Genomic DNA, 26,979 nt, shown 5'->3' with positions numbered 1-26,979 from the left:
CCGTGCATGCACGTCGACTGGTGTGTGTTCATCAGGACACCTCACACTACTGCCTAGCCTAAAAACCCACATGTGCACGCCACAAGTACTCTGCTACCCGAGTAGCCGCTTCCTTTGTGTAGTGCACCCCTGACCTATCTAGGAGCATCCTACAATTCCCCACCCAATAGCGCAAGTCTAGAAATCTGCAGCCAAGACCATCACAAAGTCAACGAAGCTTCTGGTTGAGACCCTCCACTTGGCTTCGAACCGAAGGACCCCGATCCACTCTGGGAACGATGCTGCAAATAGAGAGCTCTGCTTGCACCCCACATGTGAGGCCAGCAGTCTTCACCAAATCTGCCAGCTGCATGTACTAACTGAGGATCGCCTCACACACATGCACACAAGCACAGTTCACACACTGATACAAGGCTGCTGTTGTGTATGGGCTCTGAGGCTAACGGTGGTTCCCAGCAGTCTCAGCTGGGGAGAATAGTGGGGGTACACAAGAGGTGTGATGAGAGGAGTGTGAGGGAGAGCAGGGTTAAAGGTGGAGGATGATGCTGTAGTGTTGCCTGTGTGAGTGTGCAGGGGCATGGTGGGGACAGTATAGTGGGCTGCTAGATGCAGCACTGGAAGCCTGAGCTGGAAGTGAGAAAGCGAGAGGAGAGGAGCAGGAGGGGGGGGGGGGTGGATTACAAAGGTGTGCTCAGGAGACACAAGATGTATTTGAGGCTCAAGAGAGAGCAGGGAAGGGGACAGAGACAGGGGGCAATGACTAGCGATATTTGAGCACTGGGGAATTGCTGGAAGAAATGATATGTTGTTGGGAGATTCTCACCTACACAACTCACAAAAGCCGTTGTTCCTGGGAATAATCCTGATGGCACAGGCTGTAGAGCTGTCACACATGAGCACACTGTATTGGATGTCAAGGTTGGCAACTGGGTGGCTTAGCTGTATCTTTGCTACAGTTTGATGGTGGACATTTGTGCAGACATACAGCTTGTCAGTGGTCATGCCCATGTAAAGACTGGGGTAAGTGGCAGTGGGAGGATATATGGGACAAATCTTCCACATTTGGCAATAACAGTGGTTTAACAATGAAATTTGGAAAATTCTGAGGAAGCAAAGGCTGTTGCACTCTCTGTCCTAAAGAGAACATGCAAATGATGACAGGTGTAGATTAGTAGAGATTCGTGTGTCTGTGAAAATACCTATGCACGAAGTATACGACAACTACCAGTCAGACTTTAGCAGAAGATCTGTCTGAGAACCAGAGAAAATTATGGTCCTCTGTAAAGTCACCTAGTGGATCTAAGGCTTCCATTCAGTCACTTGTTGACCAGTCTGGTGTGGCACTAGAACATAGCAAAATGAAAGCTGATGTTTTAAATTTTTTTTCAAGAAATCATTCATGCAGCAGAACTATACCAATGTACCATCATTTGACCATCACACACAGTCCTGTATGGATAAAATTGCAATAAACATCCCTGGCATACAGATGCAACTGAAAGAGTTGATAACAAACAAGTCACAAGGTCCAGATGGAATCTCAATTTGGTTTTGCAAAGAATACTCTACAGTACTGGTTCCTTACTTAACTTGTATTTATCGTGAACCTGTCACCAGCACAATGTTCCAAGTAAGTGACTCAAAAAAAGTGCAGGTGACTCCTGCTCCTGTTTATCAGAATGGTAAAGGAATGCTGCAAAATTCTAGAACATGTTCAGAGCTTGAATGTAATGAATTTCCTAGAGACTGAAAAGCCTATGTCCATGAATTAGCATGGTTTTAGAAAGCATCACTCATGCAAAACAAAACTTGCCCTTATCTCACGACATACTGCAAACTATGGATGAATGGGTAACAGGCAGATTGCATATTTCTAGATTTCCACATAGCATTTGACAGAACGCCCCACTGCAGGTTGTTAACTAAGGTCCAAACATGTGGAATAGGTTTGCAGATACACTATGCAATCAAAAGTATCCCATTCTTCACAGAGTGCTGCACTGAGGTGAGGTATCAATGTCGGTCGGTGAGGCCTGACACCTAGTCTGCATTCCCAAACGTCCCAAAGGTGTTATATAGAATTCTTGTCAGGACTCTGTGCAGGCCAGTCCATTACAGGGATGTTATTGTTGTGTAACCACTCCATCACAGGTCATGCATTATGAACAGGTGCTTGATCATGTTGAAAGATGCAATCGCCATCCTCGAATTGCTTTTCAACAGTGGGAAGCAAGAAGGTGCTTAAAACATCAATGTACACCTGTGCTATGATAGTGCCATGAAAAACAACAGGGGGTGCATGCCCCCTCCCTGAAAAATACAGCCACACCGTAACACCACCGCCTCTGAGGTTTACTGTTGGCACTACACACACTGGCAGACGAAGTCCAATGGGCATTCGCCATACCCACATCCTGCCATTGGATTGCCACATCATGTACCACGATTTGTCACTCCACAAAATGTTTTTCCACTGTTCAATCATCCAATGTTTATGCTCCTTTCACCAAGCGAGGTGTTGTTTGGCAATCACCGGCATGATGTGTGGCTTATGAGCAGCCGCTCGACCATGAAATTCAAGTTTTCTCATCTTCTGCCTAACTGTCATAGTACTTACAGTGGATCCTGATGCAGTATGGAATTCCTGTTTGATGGTCTGGATAGATGTCTGCCTATTACACATAATGACCCTCTTCAACTGTTGGTAGACTCTGTCAGTCAACAGACAAAATCAGCCTGTACGCTTTTGTGCTGTATGTGTCCCTTCATGTTTCCACTTAACTATCACACTGGAAATGGTGGACCTAGAGATGTTTAGGAGTGTGGAAATCTTGTGCACAGATGTATGACTCAAGTCACACCCAATCACCTGACCACATTTGAAGTCTGTGAGTTCCATGGAGTGCCCCATTTTGCTCTCTCACAATGTCTAATGACTACTGAGGTCACTGCTATGGAATACCTGGCAGTAGGTGGCAGCACAATGCTGCCTAATATTAAAAACATATGTTTTTAGGGGGGGGGGGGGGGGGTCTAGATACTTTCGATCACATAGTGCATGTGTGGGGCTCGAAGATTTCTTAAGTAATAGAATCCAGTGTATTATTGCTGGTGAGTTTTCGTCAGAGACAAGAGTATCATTAAGAATGGCCCATAGAAGTGAGATAGGGACACTATTAACTTCTACATACATAAACAAAGTGGTGGACAGGGTGATTAGCAGCCTGCAGCTGTTTGCTGATAATGCTGTGGTGTATGGGAAGGTGTCAGACTTGAGCGACTGTAGGCAGATACAAGATGACTTAGACAAATTTTCTAGTTTGGTTTGATGAATGGCAGCTAGTTCTAAGTACAGAAAAATGTAGGTTAATCTGGATGAGTATGAGAAAAAAACTATGATGTTCATGTACAACATTATTAATATCCTGCTTGACACAGTCGAGTTGTTTAAACGTAAGAGCACAGTGTTTCAAACCATTATGAAATGGTATGAGCATGTCAGGATTGTAGCAAGGAAAGGTGAATGACTGACTTCAGTTTATTGGGAGAATTTTAGTACAGTGTCGTCCAAGTGTAAAGAAGCCACATATAGGACACTAGTGGGACCTATTCTTGAGTTCTGCTCGAGCATTTGGGTACCACACCAGGCTGGATTAAAGGAAGACGTCAAACAAATTCAGAAGCAAGTTGCTATATTTGTTACTGGTAAGTTTGAGAACTCACAACTATTATGGAGATTATTTCAGAACTCAAATGGGAATCTCTGGAGTGAAGGTGACATTTTTTTCAAGGAGTACTAGTGGGAATATTTAGAGAAGTAGCATTTGACTTTCACTGCAGAATGATTCTACTGTCATATACGTACATTTTGCGTAAGAACCAGAAGGGCACGTGTATGTAGAAATACAACACATTTACGTTCAGTTAAGGCCCCCCCCCCCCCCCCCACACACACACACACGCACACATAGTGCAGGGGGTTGGGAGCAGCTTCCTGGAAAGATGCTCTGATGATGAGCGCAGAGTAGTTCAAAGATTCAAATGTCTGTTTATGATAATAGATGTTTCCTCTACACCTGAGGCCTTTGGCATGGACAATTTTTTATGCATCTGTTGATGTAACAGAGTAAGGTCTCGCCTTGAAAGAAATATTTAATCTTCTTTTTGTATTGTCTTAAGAAGCTTGAGAAAAAAAGAAGAGATAATAGTTGGTAGTCTCTTACATATTTTCAGGGTCTTGAGAACTCATTTGTATGGTAACATCTTACAGCACCTGATAAATATCTTTTCAAATGGTTAATTAATTATTGAGGACAAAGCTTCCAACATGATATTATATTAGAAGTTGCTTTCATAACTCTGTGGGGTACTACAGCACAACTCTCAGTTTATTCAATTTAGTGTTTATCCATTTGATCCATTAAATTTACACTGAAAGTTATTAAAATTTTACAAACACACACATTGGATGCGACAAATTACAAATGTGCACACAATATAGTACATGGTTTGGTATGCAAATGATTATAATTATAGTTCAGCTGCAGAAAGCAGGTAGGAGCAACATATGTATGTAAGGCAAGATGAAGATGATACAGCAGGCTTTTCACTTGAGCATCATCTGTTCATGAGAACAGCCTTTTCTGTCTTGTGTAGGAAGGAGAAATATCTAATAGGAGATGTCAGAAATTGCCAGCAATAAGACCACAGCATATCGAGAATGCAGCTTATAGGTCTTCAATACTGCTGCATGTGTTGAATGGAATCCCATGATCACTACATGAATAAAGAATGTTGGGTTCCATGCTGTATCTTGGCAGCCCTGTATCACTAGCACGCTAGGGTACAGATGTACAGTACAGTTGGCCATGTCTCATACCTAGGGTCATGAAATAAAAACCTTCATATGGAAAAATAATAATAAAAGTAATGAAGAGTGTACCTACCCCCATAAACCATGGACCTTGCCGTTGGTGGGGAGACTTGCGTGCCTCAGCGATACAGATGGCCGTACTGTAGGTGCAACCACAACGGTGGGGTATCTGTTGAGAGGCCAGACAAACGTGTGGTTCCTGAAGAGGGGCAGCAGCCTTTCAGTAGTGCAGGGGCAACAGTCTGGATGATTGACTGATCTGGCGTTGCAACACTAACCAAAACGGCCTTGCTGTGCTGGTACTGTGAACGGCTGAAAGCAAGGGGAAACTACAGCCGTAATTTTTCCCGAGGGCATGCAGCTTTACTGTATGGTTAAATGATGATGGCATCCTCTTGGGTAATATATTCCGGAGGTAAAATAGTCCCCCATTTGTATCTCCGGGTGGGGACTACTCAAGAGGACGTCGTTATCAAGAGAAAGAAAACTGGCATTCTACGGATCGGAGCATGGAATGTCCGATCCCTTAATCGGGCAGGTAGGTTAGAAAATTTAAAAAGGGAAATGGATAGGTTAAAGTTAGATATAGTGGGAATTATAGAAGTTTGGTGGCAGGGGGAACAAGACTTTTGGGCAGATGAATACAGGGTTATAAATACAAAATCAAATAGGGGTAATGCAGGAGTAGGTTTAATAATGAATAAAAAAATAGGAGTGTGGGTGAGCTACTGCCAACAGCATAGTGAACGCATTACTGTGGCCAAGATAGACACGAAGCCCATGCCTACTACAGTAGTACAAGTTTATATGCCAACTGGCTCTGCAGATAATGAAGAAATCGATGAAATGTATGATGAGATAAAAGAAATTATTCAATAGTGAAGGGAGACGAAAATTTAATAGTCATGGGTGACTGGAATTCGAGAGTAGGAAAAGGGAGAGAAGGAAACATAGTGGGTGAATATGGATTAGGGCTAAGAAATGAAAGACGAAGCCGTCTGGTAGAATTTTGCACTTAATCATAGCTAACACTTGGTTCAAGAATCATAAAAGAAGGTTGTATACATGGAAGAAGTCTGGAGATACTAGAAGGTATCAGATAGATTATATAATGGTGAGAGAGAGATTTAGGAACCAGGTTTTAAATAGTAAGACATTTCCTGGGGCAGATGTGGATTCTGACCACAATCTATTGGTTATGAACTGTAGATTTAAACTGAAGAAACTGCAAAAAGGTGGGAATTTAAGGAGATGGGACCTGGATAAACTGACTAAACCAGAGGTTGTACAGAGTTTCAGGGAGAGCACAAGGAAACAATTGACAGGAATGAGGGAAAGAAATACAGTAGAAGAAGAATAGGTAGCTCTGAGGGATGAAGTAGTGAAAGCAGCAGAGGATCAAGTAGGTAAAAACACGAGGGCTAGTAGAAATCCTTTGGTAACAGAAGAAATATTGAATTTAATTGATGAAAGGAGAAAATATAAAAACACAGTAAATGAAGCAGGCAAAAGGGAATACAAACGTCTCAAAAATGAGATCAACAGGAAGTGCAAAATGGCTAAGCAGGGATGGCTAGAGGACAAATGTAAGGATGTAGAGGCTTATCTCACTAGGGGTAAGATAGATACTGCCTACAGGAAAATTAATGAGACCTTTGGAGAAAAGGGAGCCACTTGTATGAATATCAAGAGCTTAGATGGAAACCCAGTTCTAAGCAGAGAAGGGAAAGCAGAGAGGTGGAAGGAGTATATAGAGGGTCTATATAAGGGCGATGTACTTGAGGACAATATTATGGAAATGGAAGATGATGTAGATGAAGATGAAATGGGAGATACTATACTGCATGAAGAGTTTGACAGAGCACTGAAAGACCTGAGTCGAAACAAGGCCCCGGAAGTAGACAACATTCCATTGGAACTACTGATGGCCTTGGGAGAGCCAGTCCTGACAAAACTCTACCATCTGGTGAGCAAGATGTATGAGACAGTTGAAATACCCTCAGACTTCAAGAAGAACATAATAATTCCAATCTCAAAGAAAGCAGGTGTTGACAGATGTGAAAATTACCGAACTATCAGTTTAATAAGTTTAATAAGTTCTTTACAAACGAATGGAAAAACTGGTAGAAGCTGACCTCGGCGAAGATCAGTTTGGATTCCGCAGAAATGTTGGAACACGTGAGGCAATACTGACCCTACGACTTATCTTAGAAAATAGATTAAGGAAAGGCAAACCTACATTTCTAGCATTTGTAGACTTAGAGAAAGCTATTGACAATGTTGACTGGAATACTCTCTTTCAAATTCTAAAGGTGGCAGGGGTAAAATACAGGGAGCGGAAGGCTATTTACAATTTGTACACAAACCAGATGGCAGTTATAAGAGTCGAGGGGCATGAAAGGGAAGCAGTGGTTGGGAAAGGAGTGAGACAGGGTTGTAGCCTGTCCCCGATGTTGTTCAATCTGTATACTGAGCAAGCAGTAAAGGAAACAAAAGAAAAATTCGGAGTAGGTATTAAAAATTCGGAATAGGTATTAAAGTCCACGGAGAAGAAATAAAAACGTTGAGGTTCGCCGATGACATTGTGATTCTGTCAGAGACAGCAAAGGACTTAGAAGAGCAGTTGAATGAAATGGACAGTCTCTTGAAGGAAGGATATAAGACGAACATCAACAAAAGCAAAATGAAGATAATGAAATGTAGTCAAATTAAGTCGGGTGATGCTGGGGGAATTAGATTAGGAAATGAGACACTTAAAGTAGTAAAGGGGTTTTGTTATTTCGGGAGCAAAATAACTGATGATGGTCAAAGTAGAGAGGATATAAAATGTAGACTGGCAATGGCAAGGAAAGTGTTTCTGAAGAAGAGAAATTTGTTAACATCGAGTATAGATTTAAGTGTCAGGAAGTCGTTTCTGAAAGTATTTGTATGGAGTGTAGCCATGTATGGAAGTGAAACGGGGACGATAAATAGTTTGGACAAGAAGAGAATAGAAGCTTTCGAAATGTGGTGCTACAGAAGAATGCTGTAGATGGGTAGATCACATAACTAATGAGGAGGTATTGAATAGAATTGGGGAGAAGAGGAGTTTGTGGCACAATTTGACAAGAAGAAGGGACCGGTTGGTAGGACATGTTCTGAGGCATCAAAGGATCACAAATTTAGCATTGGAGGGCAGCGTGGAGCGTAAAAATCGTAGAGGGAGACCAAGAGATGAATACACTAAGCAGATTCAGAAGGATGTAGGTTGCAGTAAGTACTGGGAGATGAAGAAGCTTGCACAGGATAGAGTAGCATGCAGAGCTGCATCAAACCAGTCTCAGGACTGAAGACAGCAACAACAACAACCAATATGATCTGCCACCAAGCCCATTTCCAAAGAGCTTAATACACACTTCAAAAAAAGTTTTGCGTCACTTCGGATCCAAGAGTTCCGGAATCCGTACAGAAAACTGGAATAGAGATGAAGATAAACATCATATTCACCCTCTTTATTGCTCATGAAAACCACACACTTCATGTTGTACCACCATACAGCGAGACCTTCAGAGGTGGTGTTCCAGATTGCTGAACACACCGGTACCTCTGATACCCAGCAGCACGTCGTCTTGCACTGATGCATGCCTGTATTTGTCGTGGCATACTATCCACAAGTTCTTCAAGGCACTGTTGGTCCAGACTGTCCCACTCCTCAATGGCAGTTTGGCATAGATCCCTCAGAGAGTGGTTGGTGGGACACATCATCCATAAACAGTCCTTTTCAATCTATCCCAGGCATGTTCGATAGGTTTCACGTCCGGAGAAAATGCTGCCCACCCTAGTCAAGCAATGTCGTTATCCTTAAGGTAGTCATTCATAAGATGTGCACATTGGGTGTGTGAATTGTCATCCATGAAGACAAATGTCTCGCCTAAATACTGCCGATATGGTTGCACTATTAGCCAGAGGATGGCATTCACGTGTAGTACAGCCATTATGGCGCCTTCTACAACCACCAGTGGCATATGTCAGCCCCACATAATGCCACCTCAAAACAGCAGGGAACCTCTACCTTGCTGCACTTGCTGGACAGTGTGTCTGCGACATTCAAAAAGGAAGTGTCCAGGCATCTCGAAGTGAACCAAAGCGATGTTGTTCGGACATGGAGGAGATACAGAGTGACAGGAACTGTCGATGACATGCCTTGCTCAGGCCGCCCAAGGGCTACTTATAACTGCTGTGGATGGGTACTACCTATGGATTACGGCTCAGAGGAACCCTGACAGCAATGCCACCATGTTGAATAATGTTTTTCGTGCACCCACAGGATATCATGTTAAGACTTAAATTGTCACAATAGGCTACATGATGCGCAACTTCACTCCAAAGATCCATCTTTGCAACCACAACACCATGCAGCACTGTACAGATTGGCTCAACAACAAGCCAAATAGACCGCTCAGCATTGGCATCATGTTCTCTTCACCAATGAGTGTCGCATATACCTTCTACCAGACAATCGTTGGGGGGCAAACCGGTCAGGCTGAATGTGTTAGACACACTGTCCAGTGAGTGCAGTAAGGTGGAGGTTCCCTGCTGTTTTGGGGTGGCATTATGTGGGACCGACGTACCCGGTCAGGGTTACCTCCAAACACATCTCTGACGATTGTCTGGTTGAAGAGACACTCATTAGTGAAGAGAACATGATGCCAATCCTGAGCGGTCCATTTGGAATGTTGTTGGGCCCATCTGTACCATGCTGCATGGTGTCATGGTTGCAAAGATGGATCTCACCATGGATGTTGGGAGTGAAGTTTCGCTACATACAGCTTATTGCGCACAGTTTGAGTCGTAACACGATGACCTGTAGCTGCACCAAAAGCATTATTCAACACGGTGGCTTTGCTGTCAGGGTTTTTCTGAGCCATAATCTGTAGGTAGTGGTCATCCACTGCAGTAGTAGCCCTTGGGCGGCCTGAGCGAGGCATGTCATTGACATTTCCTGTCTCTCTGTATCTCCTCCATGTCTGAACAACATTGCTTTGGTTCACTCACAGATGGCTGGACACTTCCCTTGTTGAGAGCCCTTCCTGGCACAATGTGGACGTGTAGCCACAGTACTGATCGTCTAGGCATGGTTGAACTACAGACAACACAAGTCATGTACCTCCTGCCTGGTGGAATGATTGGAACTGATCAGATGTAGGGCACCGTACATCTAATAGGCGCTGCTCATGCAGGGTTGTTTACATATTTGTGAGGGTTTAGTGACATCTATGAACAGTCAAAGAGACTGTGTCTGTGATACAATATCCACAGTCAATGTCTATCTTCAGGAGTTCCGGGAACTGGGATGCTGCAAAACTTTTTTTGATATGTGTATACTGCCAATCCCTTGAATTTACATTCTAGAGACAGTTTGTTTTGTCAAAAAATATTGATTTGTTAACAACAAATGGAGAAATCCACAGCCTTGACACAAGTACAGAAACAAACAAGCATCTGGTAGTACAAAGATTAAACTGAAGTCGCAATGGGGTGAAAAATATGGGCAGCCAACTACCCAACAAACTAACCCTGCCAATTAAAAACAAAAGAATACCTTCAGAAAGAAAGTTAAGGATTTATTAATGAAACATACTTTTTATTCTGTTGATGAGAACCTGAAGGCAAACATGCATAAACTATTTGACCTTGATCTCTCCCTCACAGTGCTCAACAGTAAAATTTCTATGTCTCACTGTTTCATAGAGTTATATAGAAATAATATGCTTCCATTCACATGTAAGAAGATCTATTAAGATATTACCAAGTATTTTCTATATTTTAGTACGATAAAATGGACATTGATCTTTTGGCACTCAAGCTATTCTAACCATTATTGTGTTTTGTACTAATCTAATTTGCCTGTTCGGTTATTGCTGTTATTACTTATGATGTGCTGTTGTTTGCAAATATAATGTGTAAAAATGTACTAAACATTAGCCCCACATCTTTGTGATTATACAGTATAGGATTTCTAGGCTTGAAATAAAGAAAACATTTCTGCCATAAGAGCCTGGAATATCGATTACTGCATGACAAAAAGGGTAGGAGATCAACTCCAGCATACTTTTTGGGTATTGATGCTTCTCCACACAAACAGCATTCCATTCATGATCTACAGAATCCAATGATATGACCACAGGTGTCCTTGTGCAAACTAAACATGCTCCATTCTGTTGCCTTCCCTGCCAATAGTTTGCCAAATACCACACTGTATATTTATGAAGATAGTAACTGTTCTCAAAAGAAGAGATACCATTGATGACAGTGCAGCTTCTCTAGAATAAATGATAATTAATTGAAACCCTCAGCTGCCAGCAGGTATTGTTGATATACCTTGATGGGGACAGCTGAAAATGTGTGTCCCGACTGGGGCAACCCGACACGTTGCCCGAACTCTTTCGGGAATTCTCACCTTAGTGTGCATGAGTTATGAGTGGATGGGTAAATACCTATTAGCTACATTACATATGTAGATTGTGGACAGTTGGGAATATGGGTCTCACGGGAAGCATACAAGGGATTAAGTCCCTGCAGTTGCACTATTCATCTGTGTCCTCAGTGGCTCAGATGGATAGAGCGTTTGCCATGTAAGCATGAGATCCCGGGTTTGAGTATTGGTCATGGCACACATTTTCAGGTATATCATCGAGGTATATCAATAACCCCTGTCAGCAGCTGAGGGTTTCAATTAATTATCATATGCACTTTATATTTACTGAAATGTGTCTGTGTTTCTAGAATGTATACATGACAGAAGAACATGATTGTCTCCCTTGCACTGTGGTTGTGGTCTTCAGTCTGGAGACTGCTTTGATGCAGCTCTCCATGCTACTCTATCCTGTGCAAGTTTCTTCATCTCCATGTAACTACTCCACCCTACATTTTTCTGAATCTGCTTAGTGTATTCATCTCGTCGTCTCCCTCCATGATTTTTACGCTCCATGCTGCTCTCCAATACTAACTTGGTGACACCTTGATCCCTAAGAACATGTCCTACCAACCTATCCCTTCTTCTAGTCAAGTTGTGCCACAAACTTCTCTTCTCCCCCATTCTGTTCAGTACCTCCTCATTAGTTATGTGATCTACCCATCTAATCTTTAGCATTCTTCTGTAGCACCACACCTCAAAAGATTCTATTCTCTTCCTGTCTAAATTTTTATTGTCCATGATTCACATCCATACATGACTACACTCCACGCAAATACTTTTGGAAAAGACTTCCTGACACTTAAATCTATACTCAATGTTAACAAATTTCTCTTCTCCAGAAACGCTTTCCTTGTCATTGCCAGTCTACATTTTATATCCTCGCTACTTCAACCATTATCAGTTATTTTGCTCCCCAAATAGCAAAACTCATTTACTACTTTAAGTGTCTCATTTCCTAATCTAATTCCCTCAGCATCACCTGGTTTAATTAGACTATATTTCATTATCATCATTTTGCTTTTGTTCATTTTCATCTTATGTCTTCCTTGGAAAATGCTGTCCATTCCATTCAACTGCTCTTGCATGTCCTTTGCTGGCTCTGACAGAATTACAATGTCAGTGGCAAACCTCAAAGTTTTTACTTCTTCTCCATGGATTTTAATTCCTACTCCAATTTTTTTCTTTTGTTTCCTTCGCTGCTTGCTCAATATATAGATTGAGTAACATTGGGGATAGGCTACAACCCTATCTCACACCTTTCCACTCACTGCTTCCCTTTCATACCCCTCAACTCTTGTAACTACCATCTGTTTTCTGTACAAAATGTAAATAGCTTTTTGCTCACTAGATTTGACCCCTGCCACCTTAAGAATTTGAAAGAGAGTATTCGAGTATTCCAGTCAAAAATGTCAAAAGCTTTCTCTAGGTCTACAAATGCTAGAAACATATGTTTGCCTTTCCTTAATGTATCTTCTAAGATAAGTCATAAGGTCAGTACTGCCTCACATGTTCCAACACTTTTATGGAAACCAAATTGATCTTCCCGAAGGTCAACTTCTGCCAGTTTTTCCATTCATCTGTAAAGAATTCATGTCAGTATTTTGAAACTGTGACTTAAAAAACTGATAATCCGATAATTTTCACACCTGTCAATACCTGCTTTCTTTGGGATTGGAATTATTATATTTTTCCTGAAGTCTGAGGGTATTTCAACTGTCTCATACATCTTGCTCACCAGATGGTAGAGATTTCTTAGGGTTGGCTCTCCTAAGTTTATCAGTAGTTATAATGGAATGTTGTCTACTCTCAGGGCCTTGTTTCAACTTAGGTCTTTCAATGCTCTCTCAAATTCTTCATGCAGTATCGTATCTCCGATTTCATCTTCCCCTATGTCCTCTTCCATTTCCATAATATTGCCCTCAAGAACATCGCCCTTGTACAGATCCTCTACATACTATTTCCACCTTTCTGCTTTCCCTCCTTTGCTTAGAACTGCTTTATCATCTGAGCTCTTGATATTCATAAAGTGGCTATCTTTCCTCCAAAGGTCTCTTTAATTTTCCCGTAGGCAGTATCTATCTTACCCCTAGTGAGATAAGCCTCTACATCCTTACATTTGTCCTCTAGCCATCTCTGCTTAGCCATTTTGCACTTCCTGTTGATCTATTTTTGAGAAGTTTGTATTCCTTTTTGCCAGCTTAATTTACTGCATTTTTATATTTTCTCCTTTCATCAATTATTTCAATATCTTCTCTGTTACCCAAGGATTTCTACTAGCTCTCATCTTTTTACGTAATTGATCCTCTGCTGCCTTCACTATTTCATCTCTCAAAGCTACCCATTCTTCTTCTACTGTATTTCTTTCCCTTGTTTTTGTCAATCACTCCCTAATGCTCTCTCTGAAACTCTATACAACCTGCAGTTCTTTCAGTTTATCCACATCCCATCTCCTTAAATTCCCACCTTTTTGCAGTTTATTCAGTTTTAATCTACAGTTCATAACCAATGAACTGTGGTCAGAGTCCACATCTGCCCCTGGAAATGACTTACAATTTAAAACCTGGCTGTCTTACCATTATATAATCTATCTGAAACCTTCCAGTGCCTCCAGGCCTCTTCCATGTATACAGTCTTTCTTCATGGTTCTTAAGCCAAGTGTTAGCTGTGATTAAGTTATGCTGTGATTAAAATTCTACCATGCAGCTTCCTCTTTCATTCATTATCCCCATTCCATATTCACCTACTACTTTTCCTTCTCTTCCTTTTTCTACTAGCGAATTCCAGTCCTCCATGACTATTAAATTTTTGTCTCCTTCACTATCTGAATAATTTCTTTTATTTCGTCATACTTTTCTTCAATCTCTTCATCATCTGTGGAGCTAGTTGGCATATAAACTTGTACTACTGTGGTAGGCGTGGGCTTTGTGTCTACCTTGGCTACAATAATGTGTTCATTATGCTGTTCATAGTAGCTTATCCACATTCCTATTTTTTTATTCATTAATAAGCCTACTCCTGCATTACCCCTAATTGATTTTGTATTTGTAACCCCATATTTGCCTGACCAGAAGTCTTATTCCTCCTGCCACCAAACTTCACTAATTCCCAATATATCTAACTTCAAACCTACCCATTTCCCTTTCTAAATTTTCTAACCTACCTGCCTGATTAAGGGATCTTACACTCCGCACCCTGATCCGTAGAATGCCAGTTTTGTTTCTCCTCTTTACGACATCCTCCTGAATATTCTCTGCCTGGAGATCCCAATGGGGGACTATTTTACCCATGGAATATTTTACCCAAGAGGACACAATCATAATTTAACCATACAGTAAAGCTGCACAGCCTCAAGAAGAATTATGGCTGTAGTGTTCCCATTACTTTCAGCTGTTTGGAGTACCATCACAGCAAGACTGTTTTGCTTAATGTTACAAGGCCAGATCAGTCAATTATCCAGACTGTTGCTCCTGCAGCTACTGAAAAGGCTGCTGCCCCTCCTCACAAACTGCACGTTTCTCTGGCCTCTTAACAGATACCCCTCCATTTTGGTTGCACCTACAGTAGGGCTATCTGTAATGCTGAGACACGCAAGCCTTCCCACTAACAGCAAGGTCCATGGGGGGAGGGGGGGGGCTTCCCTTTCACTATCAGGCAATATTTGTTCTAACATTGAATGCAATAAATTGAGTTCTCAGGGTGTGTATGGAACAAGGAAAAAAAATTTCCAGATTTTTCGCGGATTTCTTGTTTAAAAATACACTTTTTTGTGGGTGAAGATGCACACATTTTCCTTTGTGAAAATACACTGGTTCCTGGGTGCAAATACAATTATTCCCATGTGAAAACATACTTTTTCCATGTTAAGTGGTAGTATACTTTTCCTCAGAACTGTAAAACTTGTCAAATCCTTTGAATGGTATGGGTTTTCATACACTGGCATAGAACTTCCTGCCACTTTAGGAAACAAAACCCAGCAACAACACAATGCATTTTGGCATGTGATGTCAGCAAACAGCAACATCACTATTAAGTAGTGTGAACCCAAAAACAAGAAAAGTTAATGGTTTAAATTAATATACATGTAGTATAGCTACAACAAAACCTAAGCTTCTACATACAATATTCTCCTTTTTAACTGTGTTACTCTTTAAGATACATCAAACACAAATGACCAGTAAAATTTTAGATAATAACATAAATGTCTGGTCTTCTTGGTCAGAAACTTTTTAGGTGCCTGTTTCTCAAAGTGTTAACTTTAGAATGAGAGTAAAAAACTCTGTGCTTCAATAAATTCATTGCATAACATAATTCATCTTCTGTAAAAGGAAATTTACTTTGAAAGTAGAGCTTCTCATAGCATCATTCACAATATTTTACCACGACCTGTTAGAAATAGATTCATTTAAACAATTTCCAGCGAATGTTGGAAAACAGGTGTTAGTGAGCATATGCTGCTATGTTTTATACTTGGCCGAATATCTGTTTAGAATTTCGTATGTAGTGGGGCATCACGTGACGGTGAGTATAACTGTGGCATGATGTGCGACAGGTTGTTCGGAGGGCATATACAGAGTTATTATAATTGGGGCAATTGTTTTATCATATCCTATCCAGATAAGGAATTTAAAATTAGACTCGACAACTCAAAGTAGCCTAATATTTTGCTAGGTGGTGATTTGATCCTTTATTCATATTCTGCAGTACTGTTATGTTGCATTTCCAATCAAGTTTAGACCCACACAGCACTGCTAAAAGCTAGTAAGGAAGAATTTTCTTGCAAAAATAAAAAAATAAAGAAACAGTTCTTTGCACACACTAGAACTAAGAACAATAAATTTTGCACGACATTTTCAAACTGTATAAAAAATTAACAAGGTTATTTGCATATACTTGGCAGTTTACATTCTACTCCAGGAGTAAATGTAAAGCCCTGTGGGGAATCAAAAAGATAAAACACAATGCACTGCCAGATTATAATTTACCACAGAATGTTCTGTAAATTTAAGTTGTAAACAACAAAAATTAAGAAATAACACCTTGCCTGGAAGATGTATGAGATAAGTGTTGGAAACGTGTGTTACCATTGAAAATCATTGTTTTTCATGGAAGGCATGTGTAAAAATTCTGCTAAAGCTGTCAATATATTTGAAACAAAACATTTTATTCAATACTACTGACCAAATTTGCCTGCTTATTCATCTCTAAAGAACTTTAATATATGGTCGTACACATATAACATTAAGAGAACTTACATTATGTTAAAAGAAACAAGACATCAAAAATACTTCAAGAGCATCGGAATTTTGTAAACCATGCTAAGATTAATATTAGTCTTAAACTGCACATTCCTACATCCAAATTCACAATGAAGCAGGCCTCTACCTGATATTAAGCTTTCCAGTGTGGTTTTCAGTATGCCAATTTTCTTGGAGTACCAGTATTGTATTATCTTATGTTTTGTTCTTTTTTACAGCATAATGCCATACATGCCTGAAGAGCAAACTGTGCATTTGAAATTCAGTGACCAATTAAAACTAGCCAACAGTGTGAAATGAAAGACTTCATTTCAAATAAATTTATTGCCTCTGTGGAAAACAATAATAAAAGCCAAATTTCTTTAGCAAACTGACAAAAATAACTTCATTGTTCTGCTCAGTAATTAATGCTTGATTACAAATAAAGTGGAAATAAAATAAAATCAGAAAACTGAAACTAATAAAATATTTTAGTCTTCCAAAATTATGTAATATCTCAAAGCCACAGAAATCCATTGGGTTTTCATTTGATGTGAGAGGTGTACGTGAAGAGAAAACAGCAAAATCATGAAACATACATTTGCCATGTGGAGACTACCCTCACACCCCTCACTTTCAGCTAAGATTGCTCTGCACACACGCGAATCTGGCATCTTGGACATGCCAGAAAAATTTTTCCAGGTAGCATCTGTCTGCTTGCTGCTAATGCTTGAACAGCTAACAGCCATGTATCAAATTCCCAGAAGCAGGAGAAGGAGCACATTGTACGTGATTTCAGCTGTGCACATACACATGAGGCCAAACTGCTCAAACAAACCTAATTTAAACAGGTGTGAGATCATGTTCATTGAAAGCATTTGTTGTCACAAAGTATTGCATAACTGGTAGTGGATGGCAGGATCCAGATGGCCTGGGTTGTGAAGCAGGCACTGAAGTCAAGCACATTATGTTCTGCTGTATGTTCTGCCACAGGGTGGTCCACTTTGCTTTTGGCCACAGACTGACAATGGCCATTATTCCTGGTGGATAGCTGGTTGGTAGTCATACTGATATAAAAGGCTGAGCACTGATTGCAGAAGAGCTGGTACACAACATGGCTGCTTTCACAAGTGGACCGGCCTCTGATGGGGTAGGATAGCCTGTGACAGGACTGGAACAGGAAGAGCTGTGTTGGTGGACATCCACTCCGGGGTCTTGTATCTGGGTCTTCCACAGGAATATGATCCCTGTGACAAGAAGTTGGAACTGGAAGTAGCATATGGATGGACTAAGATGTTGTGGAGGTTGGGTGTGTGACAGAGCACCTCTTCAGAGGTGTCGGAAGGATCTTGGGTAGGATGTCCCTCATATTAGGACACGATGATGGGTAATGAAAGCCATGAAGGATAGTGTGATTCAGTTCATCCAGTCCAGTGTGGTATTGGGTGATGAGCTCTTTCGCAGCTTGTTCTTGGAGGTATAGTTGAAGGATTTGGGGTGTGTGGGGATATAGCAAGGAAATCTGCTTCCAGACTAGAAACAGAAACTACAAGTATTAATTTGTTGACGTCAGTCTGTTACAGCATTTACCGCACAGTATCTAATATTCATTCTGTGGCCATTATTTACCTCTAAATCTAAATTACATCAGTAATAAATGCAAAACAACCACTGGGACTGCCACCACCCATGAAGACAATAACAAGAACAATCTGTAACAATATATATTTCATTTTGATCATATTGTATGGGCAGTTGCCATGCCTTGGGTTAGCAAGAAATACAACCCCACTAAAAAATAAAAAAAAAATACTTTGGCTATCACTATGTTTTTAATAATATTGTAACTTTCAGGAGAATATACTCACCAGACTAAAACCATCAAATGATCGAACATAAACCTTATATTTTCTTATTCTTCCATTCGGATGCAGCGGTGGCTTCCAAGAAATCAACACAGTCTTTGAATCCATTACAAGAGCTTTTATGTCAGCTGGTGCTCCTGGAACTATATTTGTATTATGAGTAAATTAGAAAAAGATAATCAACAACTGGTGCATCATTTCAAAACTTCCACCAGTGACAAGCAAAAGTATCCAAGGCGGACAGGGTAGACATAGCAGAAACTGCTGAAAATGTGGTCTCAAAATGATTCATAAGTTATTAGCTGAATATACCATTCCAGGTAGATGGTTACATAAATGTTTCTGTGACATACACTGGGAACCAAAATACAACCAAACATAATATAGACACCTCTTCAACAATATTAACACAAACACTACTCTTTGACATCAGAACAGCCTAAAAATTAAAGGAACATAAAAACATGAACTGTAATTGGATATTAATACTTTTAGTATCTGTCTCAAATTCAGAAAATAGTTTTATATTCTGACAGTAAAATCTCTAACAAGCTCCCAGCATATGTGTAGGAGAAAATTAGAAACCTATGATCAAATGTAAATAAATTTGCTTAGTTTTCTTCTCTACGCATCAAGGTCTCTACAAACCATCACAGAGGCATCATTCAAGGATATGAGATGTGTCACAAAGTATGATTGTTGGAGATACAGAAATTATAATAGGCATGGCCATGGAACAGACCATTTTGAAACCTCCACCCGTGATACAAATTTATTCACAGTGATATAAAATCAAACAACATGAATTTACAATGTTTGCAATTTGAAATGCCAATCACTTGAAAATGACCTCATGTAGCTGGCCACCATCTTCCTTCAAACCCATTTCAAGTCTTTTACAGAAGTTAGACATCACATCTTGCAGGATTGGCACTGGAATTGAATCAGCTTCCTCCTAAATGCGATCCTTTGGTTGCTGGATGTTGTGTGATTGGTCACACTAAAAGATGTGGGATCTGAAATGACCCCAAAGAAAAAAATCACATGCTGAAAGGTCAGGGGATCGGAGGCCAGGAAATGTCCCCTCTCTCGGAGATGACATGACCAGGAAAAACGTTTTCTAGCACATTAATGGAATGCTGTGAGATATGGCATGTGGCCCCCTCTTGTTGGGAGGTGTTTTCAGTTGCAGGAAGATCAGAAAGCTTTTGCACTACGAAACAGATCAACCTCTGAAGATAACATTCTGTATTCACAGTTACAGAACTGCCGTAATCATCTTAAAAAAGTAAGGCCCTATTATTACAAACAATATGCCATACCACACTACCAGTGTCTGACTGAGAAGTGGTGTTTTATGAAGCATTTCAGGATTTTCACATGATCGGTACCTAAGTTTTGCTTGTTAACAAAGTCTGATGCATAAAAAATAACCTCATCACTCATGATCAGATTGTTGCACAGGCCTGGGTTGTCATTGACGAGTTCCTAAAATTCTCAGAAACAAAAGTCATCCCCATTCAGGTTTTGCACTACCTGAATGTTTTAAGTGTGGTACTGCAGTTCCTTGTGCAATAATTACCATTCACTGTGATCTGATATGTCAAGTTGCAGTGCATGTCTGCATGCAGAACACCTGGGACTTCGGATGAAGATTTCTTCGGGGGAAGATTTCTTCCACTATTGCAATATTATATTGTGTGCAGCCATGTTTTGTACTAGAGAACCATCTCACTTATTTGTCAAAGATCTGTTCTAACACTTTGAGAGCATGTGCCAGTAGGAATGGGGCATGATGTGCGAGACTGTAATGAGCATGAAATACAAGACTGCAGTCTGACCTCGGCAGCCAGAGACAGCGGTCATGTGTGTGAGTTGTGTTTGTGTCATTATGTGCATGTATAAGCTGGTTAATTCAGAAGAAGGCATTTTGGCTGGACACTTATTTGTTCAAAGTCATTTTGTTGTGCCTGTCTGCAACTCAACATCTCCACTATTTGATGAGTAGCAATCTTTCCTTTTCATAATAATGTTGTAAATATTTGACATTAAGCATGTAAGCGTTAAGCAAGGGTTGATACTGCATGTAAGGTTGGTTGCAAGTCACAAAGTGCTCTCACTCTCACATACTGGATGAATACAATATGGGTAGTATGTGCATCATAAGTTATTCTACATTCAAACACATACACCTATAATACTTTATACCTGTAATACTTTTACTTTCTGTAATAAATGTTTTCAAGGTGATTTTTCCTGGATTTACTGGTTAAAAATACATTTTTTTCCAAGTGAAAATACACTATACCCTACGTGAATATACATTTTTTCCATGTTAAGCGACGATATATTTTCCCTCAGAACTGTAAAACTCATCAATCCATTGAAGGTATTATGCACCAGCATAGACCTTCCGGGAATTTTAGGAGATGAAACCCAACAAAAAAAGAATATGTTTCGGAAAGATCTTTAATTTGCGGCACCATGTACACTGCATAGTTTGATATTATAAAAGTGTAAACATGAATTTCACCACAGACAGCATGGTAGCTTCTGAACTACTGAAATAAAGATTGCGAAGTGCTTTTCGCAGCCAATCACAGCTCATGTCAAATGTCAAATGCTCTCACCAGCCAATGACAGCATATATTCAGAGCATAGGACATATGATGTAGTCAGCCAATAGCAACATAACTGGTAAGTAGTGCAAACACACAAATAGCAAAAGTTAATGGTTTAGATTAATATACATACATTATAGCCACAACAAAAACTAAGCTTTAACAAATAATAATGGTTGTAATTTTTTTTTCCCAAGTGTGCAGTTAGGCAGGATTGTAAGAGCACAGCTTATTAAATCACAGCACCTGAATATTTCTGAGAAACACAATTATAAATTTCACTGCTATGTGCTGAACATTTCATGGATTACCTGGCTGAATATATGTTACATCAAGCACTGTGTCTTTCCCATAGATAAGCCATTTTTGAGTGAAATTGTTCACTTGTTTTTGGGAGGATAATTATACATTTTGCCATTCTTACTACATAATTTGTAATATACAAAAGAAACAAGTATGAACACTAAGATTGAAACTTAGTCCTTTCTAGTGCAGGGTGTATACGTGAACAAGGAAAAAAAATTCCTGGATTTCCCGGTAAAAAATACACTTTTTCCGTGTTAAGTGACAGTTTATTTTCCCTGCAAAACTTATCGATCCTTTGAATGGTTATGGGTTTATACATGGGCGTTGAATTCCACGGCTGTAAAATATCTTCGATGTGCAGCAACATGCATGCTGCGTATTTTCATATTACGAAAGTATACATTGGAATTCCACCAAACACCACATGTTTCTTTCCGAATCATTGAAATCGAGATTGCAATGCAGTTTTGTAAGCCAGTTATTGCTCATGTCATGTGATCTCACCAGCCAATGACAGCAGATATTCAGAGTATAGGACACATAATGTAGGCAGCCAACAGCAACGTCACTGTTAAGTAGGACGAACACACAAACAGGGAAAGTTAATAGTTAAAATTAATATACATAGTGTTGCTACAAGAAAAGAAAAGCGTTCACATATAATATTAATAGGCTACAACAGAAGCTAAGCTTTTGCATGAGCGTGTTACAGTTTAAGATACATCACACAAATGTGCCAGTAAAATTTTTAATAATGACATAAATGTCTGATCTTCCTGGTTTGAAATTCTTCTAAATGGCTCTTCATCATAGAGCTGATTTTTAAATGAGACTCACACACACTCTGCTTTAAGAAATTCATGGTACATTCCCGCACATAGTTCAACTTACGTTAAAGGATATTTATGTTGAAAGTAACGCTTTTCAAACCACCATTCGCAATATTTTCCCGCGACCTGTTAGAAATAGGTTCGTTTCAGCAGTTGCCAGAGAGTACAGATAAAAGGCGACACCGTACTTGCGTAGCTACCATGACATAGGAATCCCGTATGTACGTATGTGTAAAACATTAAAAGATCACACATTATGTCATAAAAGAAACAAGACATCAGAGAAAACTGCAAGAACATCAGAATTTCATGAACCATACTAAAATGTGCACATTTAAAGTGCATACTTAAAGTGCGCATTCATATGTCCAGATTCCCAAAGAAGTAGACCTCGACCTGATATTAAGTTTTTCAGTGTGGTTTTCGGGATGTAACTTTTCTTGGAGCACCAGTACTGTATTATATCACATTTGGTTCTTTATTATGGCATAATGCCATAAGTGCTAGAAGATGGAAACATGCATTTGAAATGCTGCGAACAGTCAAAACTAGCCAGTACTGTGGAATTAAACATTTCGTTTGAAATACATTGAGTGCCTCTGCCAAAAAGGTTAATAAAAGACACATTTCTTTAGCAAACAGACAAAAATAACTTCATTGTTCTGCAAGGTGATTAATGCTTGGCTGCCAGAAAGGTGGAAATAAAATAAAATCTGAAACTAATAACATATTTTAGCCTTCCGTAATTAGTGAATGTGTTGTAATTCATTTGATAGTGCCTGGCCACAGATATCCGTTTTGTTTTCATTTGACGTGAGAGTAAATGAAGGAGAAAAAGCAAAATCACTAAATGTAACCATTTTCAAAAAGTTTCAAAAATATGTTCATCTTGTAGTGCACATCTTCCTGAAAAGTCTGAAACATAAAACATATGTGTTCGAGGAAATGTAAGACATGTTGTTTGGTCTTAAGTGTGCCAAAGTGCAGTGCCACACCTCTTTAGACAGCATTCTTCTATCGCACATCACTGTACTTCGTTCTGTGGAATTTAAATGTGTATATTTAGTAATGCATGCCATCAAACTATATTCAGGACAGTGGAAATTGAAATGTCCTGTGGTGCCTCTCCTGCTCCCATTCGACCGGTTTGACAGCCTGGCCCTCTTTCTTAAAAAAAAAAAAAAAAAAAAAACCAAACCTCACGATTAATAGCGGATGGGATTATTTGTCATCAGGAGAACAAGAACTATTTAGAAATAACTGCTGTTTTGTGTGACATAAAATTAAATATAGGATACACAAAACCAATAGAGACGAGACAAGCAATAAAGTACACATTTCTTCAATTCTTAGCTCCCAGCCTTTTTTCTCTCTAATCTTGCTACAGCTTTACATGGAGTGGTTTCCTTTCTGGGAAAGAAACTATTACCTCAGCAAAGTTCGTCAAACGTTTTGCTACATAATCGAAATGTCGTTATCTAATATTGAAAAAGCTGTTAACACAAATATTACCCAAGACTGGTGTGGTTTCTCGATCTGATTATGTCTATTTTGTTCACTGTCTGCTAGATAAAACAAAATAGGCCTTTCTAATATTGCAGCAATTTTGTAACACACACCAAATGAACAAGAACTGTTTTGGCAGAAATGGCCATTTTTATAACAAGACAGAATATAATTCACGAAGTACCAATATCAAATGCCTGTTAGGCCTACTACAAGCAAAAAGCTTAATGTTAGGAAACAGTTTCACATTTCGTTCACATGCACCAGTTTGTCAAGCATGAGATCGAAAAGTAGTATTATGAAATTGTTATATAAATTTGGAATCGTCTTATTCTTCCATAATTTGTATTATGTCCCCATTTCTTCTCCTTCCCCATTCTAACAAACAATCTTGTCATCACCAATTGTGAAGCTATTCCTGTCATGGTCAAAATTTGTTCGCCGATTAACTTCACTAACCCCGCTAGAATACAAGTTTAGTTAACCCATGATTATTCTTCGGTTAGGCGCTGTTACGTATTCGTACAACATGTTTTCTGCATTACTTCCAGAATAGAACTTACGCAGCTGCTAGCCGGGGATTGTACAACTGGTCCTTACTACTGTAGTGATCTGGCCAAAAATTTTCTGTCAAAATTTCATTTTCTTGGATACACCGAGAAGACAATATGTAATCTTTCTGACCTGTTATTCCTGTTAGTCATTTATTTCCATCCTGGTAATCTGAATCCAAGGATTTTGCTAGTAATTATAGCAATGCTGATCATTCACAAACCCAATCAACCACATAATCGGATGGCAACTGGCATTCATCCATTTGGCTTTACTACACTCAGCTCGTATAGCCCCGTCCCCTTTTGCCTGAAGAAAGTTTATTTCTAGATGCAACGAGGATGTGTTCAAAGATGTTTACAAACCAACAGGGATGCGTTTCAGAATCATATCAATAATTGATACACCAATGTGCGGTGGATACTAAGCGCTTTGTGAAACCAGCTTTTTCTCGGCAAGAATATGAATTTGGTGCCCCCTTTTCCCGGTAGCATCTAGCTGCTTGCTGCGACTGTTTGCACAGCCAACAACCACATTCCTGTTGCCAGAACTGGGACAATCTACTGCTCAAACGTGACTCAACTGCGCATGTGCATGCTCATAACTGCTAAAACGACTCATGTAAACCATTGTGATTTCATGCTCATAGGAGGCAATTTGTTGTAATGAAGCATTGCATAGTCTTCCTAAATCCTTTGACACATTTTGCTGTTGGTACACACTTGCATGAGCCCTGTGTGTCGTTGTTGTATATGGCACATTTCCTTTGCAATTTAAGTTATTTTCGTTTTTCTCTCTCGCTTATGTTTTATTGTTGAAGAGTTATTCTGCAGTAATGGGATCAGTAATATCCTTTGTAAGAGTACTGGTTCTCACCAGTGAATGTTACAAAAATTTAACTGAAAACTAAAACATAGAAAAATTCCCAGAATTCTAAAAAATTTCCGGGTTTTTCCCGGTTTTCTCCCAGATGAAAAAATTCCCGGGTTTTTCCCAGATCTCCCGGTTGTCCCGGGTTGTATACACCCTGTAGTGCGTTACCCTTTATCTATCAAACACAAATGTGCCAGAAAAATTTTAAATAATGACATAAATGGATGGTCTTCTGGGCTCAAAATTTTTCTAACTGGCTGGACCATAAAGTGTTAAATTTTGAATGAGAGTCAAATGCTCAATGAGTTAAGAAACTGATAGAACATTCTCACAGAACATAAATCATCTTGAGTAAAAGGAAAATTAATTTGAAAGTAACACTTCTTAAACCACCATTCACAATATTTCCCTAGGCCCATTAGAGATGCAAACAATTGTGACATCATGTTCATTGAAAAGATAACCTATAGTTCACAAGACTTTGTTCAAACATGACATCATTTTGACACACATGTAGTTATCAAAAACTGCAGGATCTGCCACTGACTTTCATTAACATTCAATGTGGGATACTTGAAAAACACCATATTGCATTCTGTAATTCTGTACCATAATTTGTCTGTTATGAAAGTATACTGTTTAAGGGCAATGGCGTAATGATTATTTATAAAAACACATCATTCTTAGTATGATATGTTATACTTAAACCTCATATAATGACATATCCTCATATAATGACGTATCAGCTCTTAACGCTTCCTGGTCATTCCAAGTCAAAACACGCAATAATTGAAGGATAAGTAATGCGCTATCTTGGATTTTCACAAAACTTCGCACATTTGCTTATACTTATAAAAGAGGAACTTCTTTAAAATATTTTTTATCCCAGACAACAACTTTATTTTATATCACATTTTAAATGTAGTGATATTCTGATATCTTGGCTCTGCAAGAATGTCAATGCAAAATGATACTTATATCTAAAAACAAAGATGATTTGACTTACCAAACGAAAGCGCTGGCACGTCGATAGACACACAAACAAACACAAACATACACACAAAATTCTAGCTTTTGCAAGCAACGGTTGCCTCGTCAGGAAAGAGGGAAGGAGAGGGAAAAACGAAGGGATTTGGGTTTTAAGGCAGAGGGTAAGGAGTCATACCAGGTATATGTCTGCTTGTGCCTGTATATGTGTGGATGGATATGTGCGTGTGTGCGAGTGTATACCCGTCCTTTTTTCCCCTAAGGTAAGTCTTTCTGCTCCCGGGATTGGAATGACTCCTTACCCTCTCCCTTAAAACCCAAATCCTTTCGTCTTTCCCTCTCCTTCCCTCTTTCCTGACGAGGCAACCGTTGGTTGTGAAAGCTAGAATTTTGTGTGTATGTTTGTGTTTGTTTTTGTGTCTATCGACGTGCCAGCGCTTTCGTTTGGTAAGTCAAATCATCTTTGTTTTTAGATATATTTTTTCCCACGTGGAATGTTTCCTTCTATTATATTCAAAATGATACTTACCTTCATGAATGTCCATAACTCTTCATGAATGTTGATAACTCAGGTGTTTATGAAGGGCTTGATTTGGAAATTTTTACAGAAGTTAAGTAAGGTACACAGTTAACAGATATCCAGTTATTGAAGCATTAAAGTTACAAACAAAATTTTTAACAAATATTAATATATGTCAATTTTTGACTTCAGTAAAATTGTGAGGATGTGGAAAAGTGATGTATCACATTTTTACAACCTGCTGGGAACCTGATTTTGGTCTTAAATAATCCCCTAGATTGTAAGTTTTCTAGTAAAACAAAAATTTTAATGGGTCTTCTGCTAACTGACACACACAGCTGAAATCAAAATAATT

General features: G+C 39.4%; 1 protein-coding gene across 1 annotated transcript in view; it reads right to left on the bottom strand.

The window, feature by feature from the left end:
* The window catches only part of LOC126151090 (Down syndrome cell adhesion molecule-like protein Dscam2), a 264,358-nt gene that overhangs the window by 132,077 nt on the left and 105,302 nt on the right, over positions 1-26,979 (bottom strand). Inside the window, exon 6 of the mRNA XM_049915919.1 lies at positions 18,433-18,572. Within this exon, the coding sequence (XP_049771876.1) occupies positions 18,433-18,572 (140 nt within the window). The remainder of the gene's footprint in view (positions 1-18,432; positions 18,573-26,979) is intronic.

The sequence above is a fragment of the Schistocerca cancellata genome, chromosome 2 (genome assembly GCF_023864275.1).
Source record: "Schistocerca cancellata isolate TAMUIC-IGC-003103 chromosome 2, iqSchCanc2.1, whole genome shotgun sequence".
In the NCBI taxonomy this organism is placed as follows: domain Eukaryota; kingdom Metazoa; phylum Arthropoda; class Insecta; order Orthoptera; family Acrididae; genus Schistocerca; species Schistocerca cancellata.
This window is presented reverse-complemented; position numbering and strand designations above follow the sequence as displayed.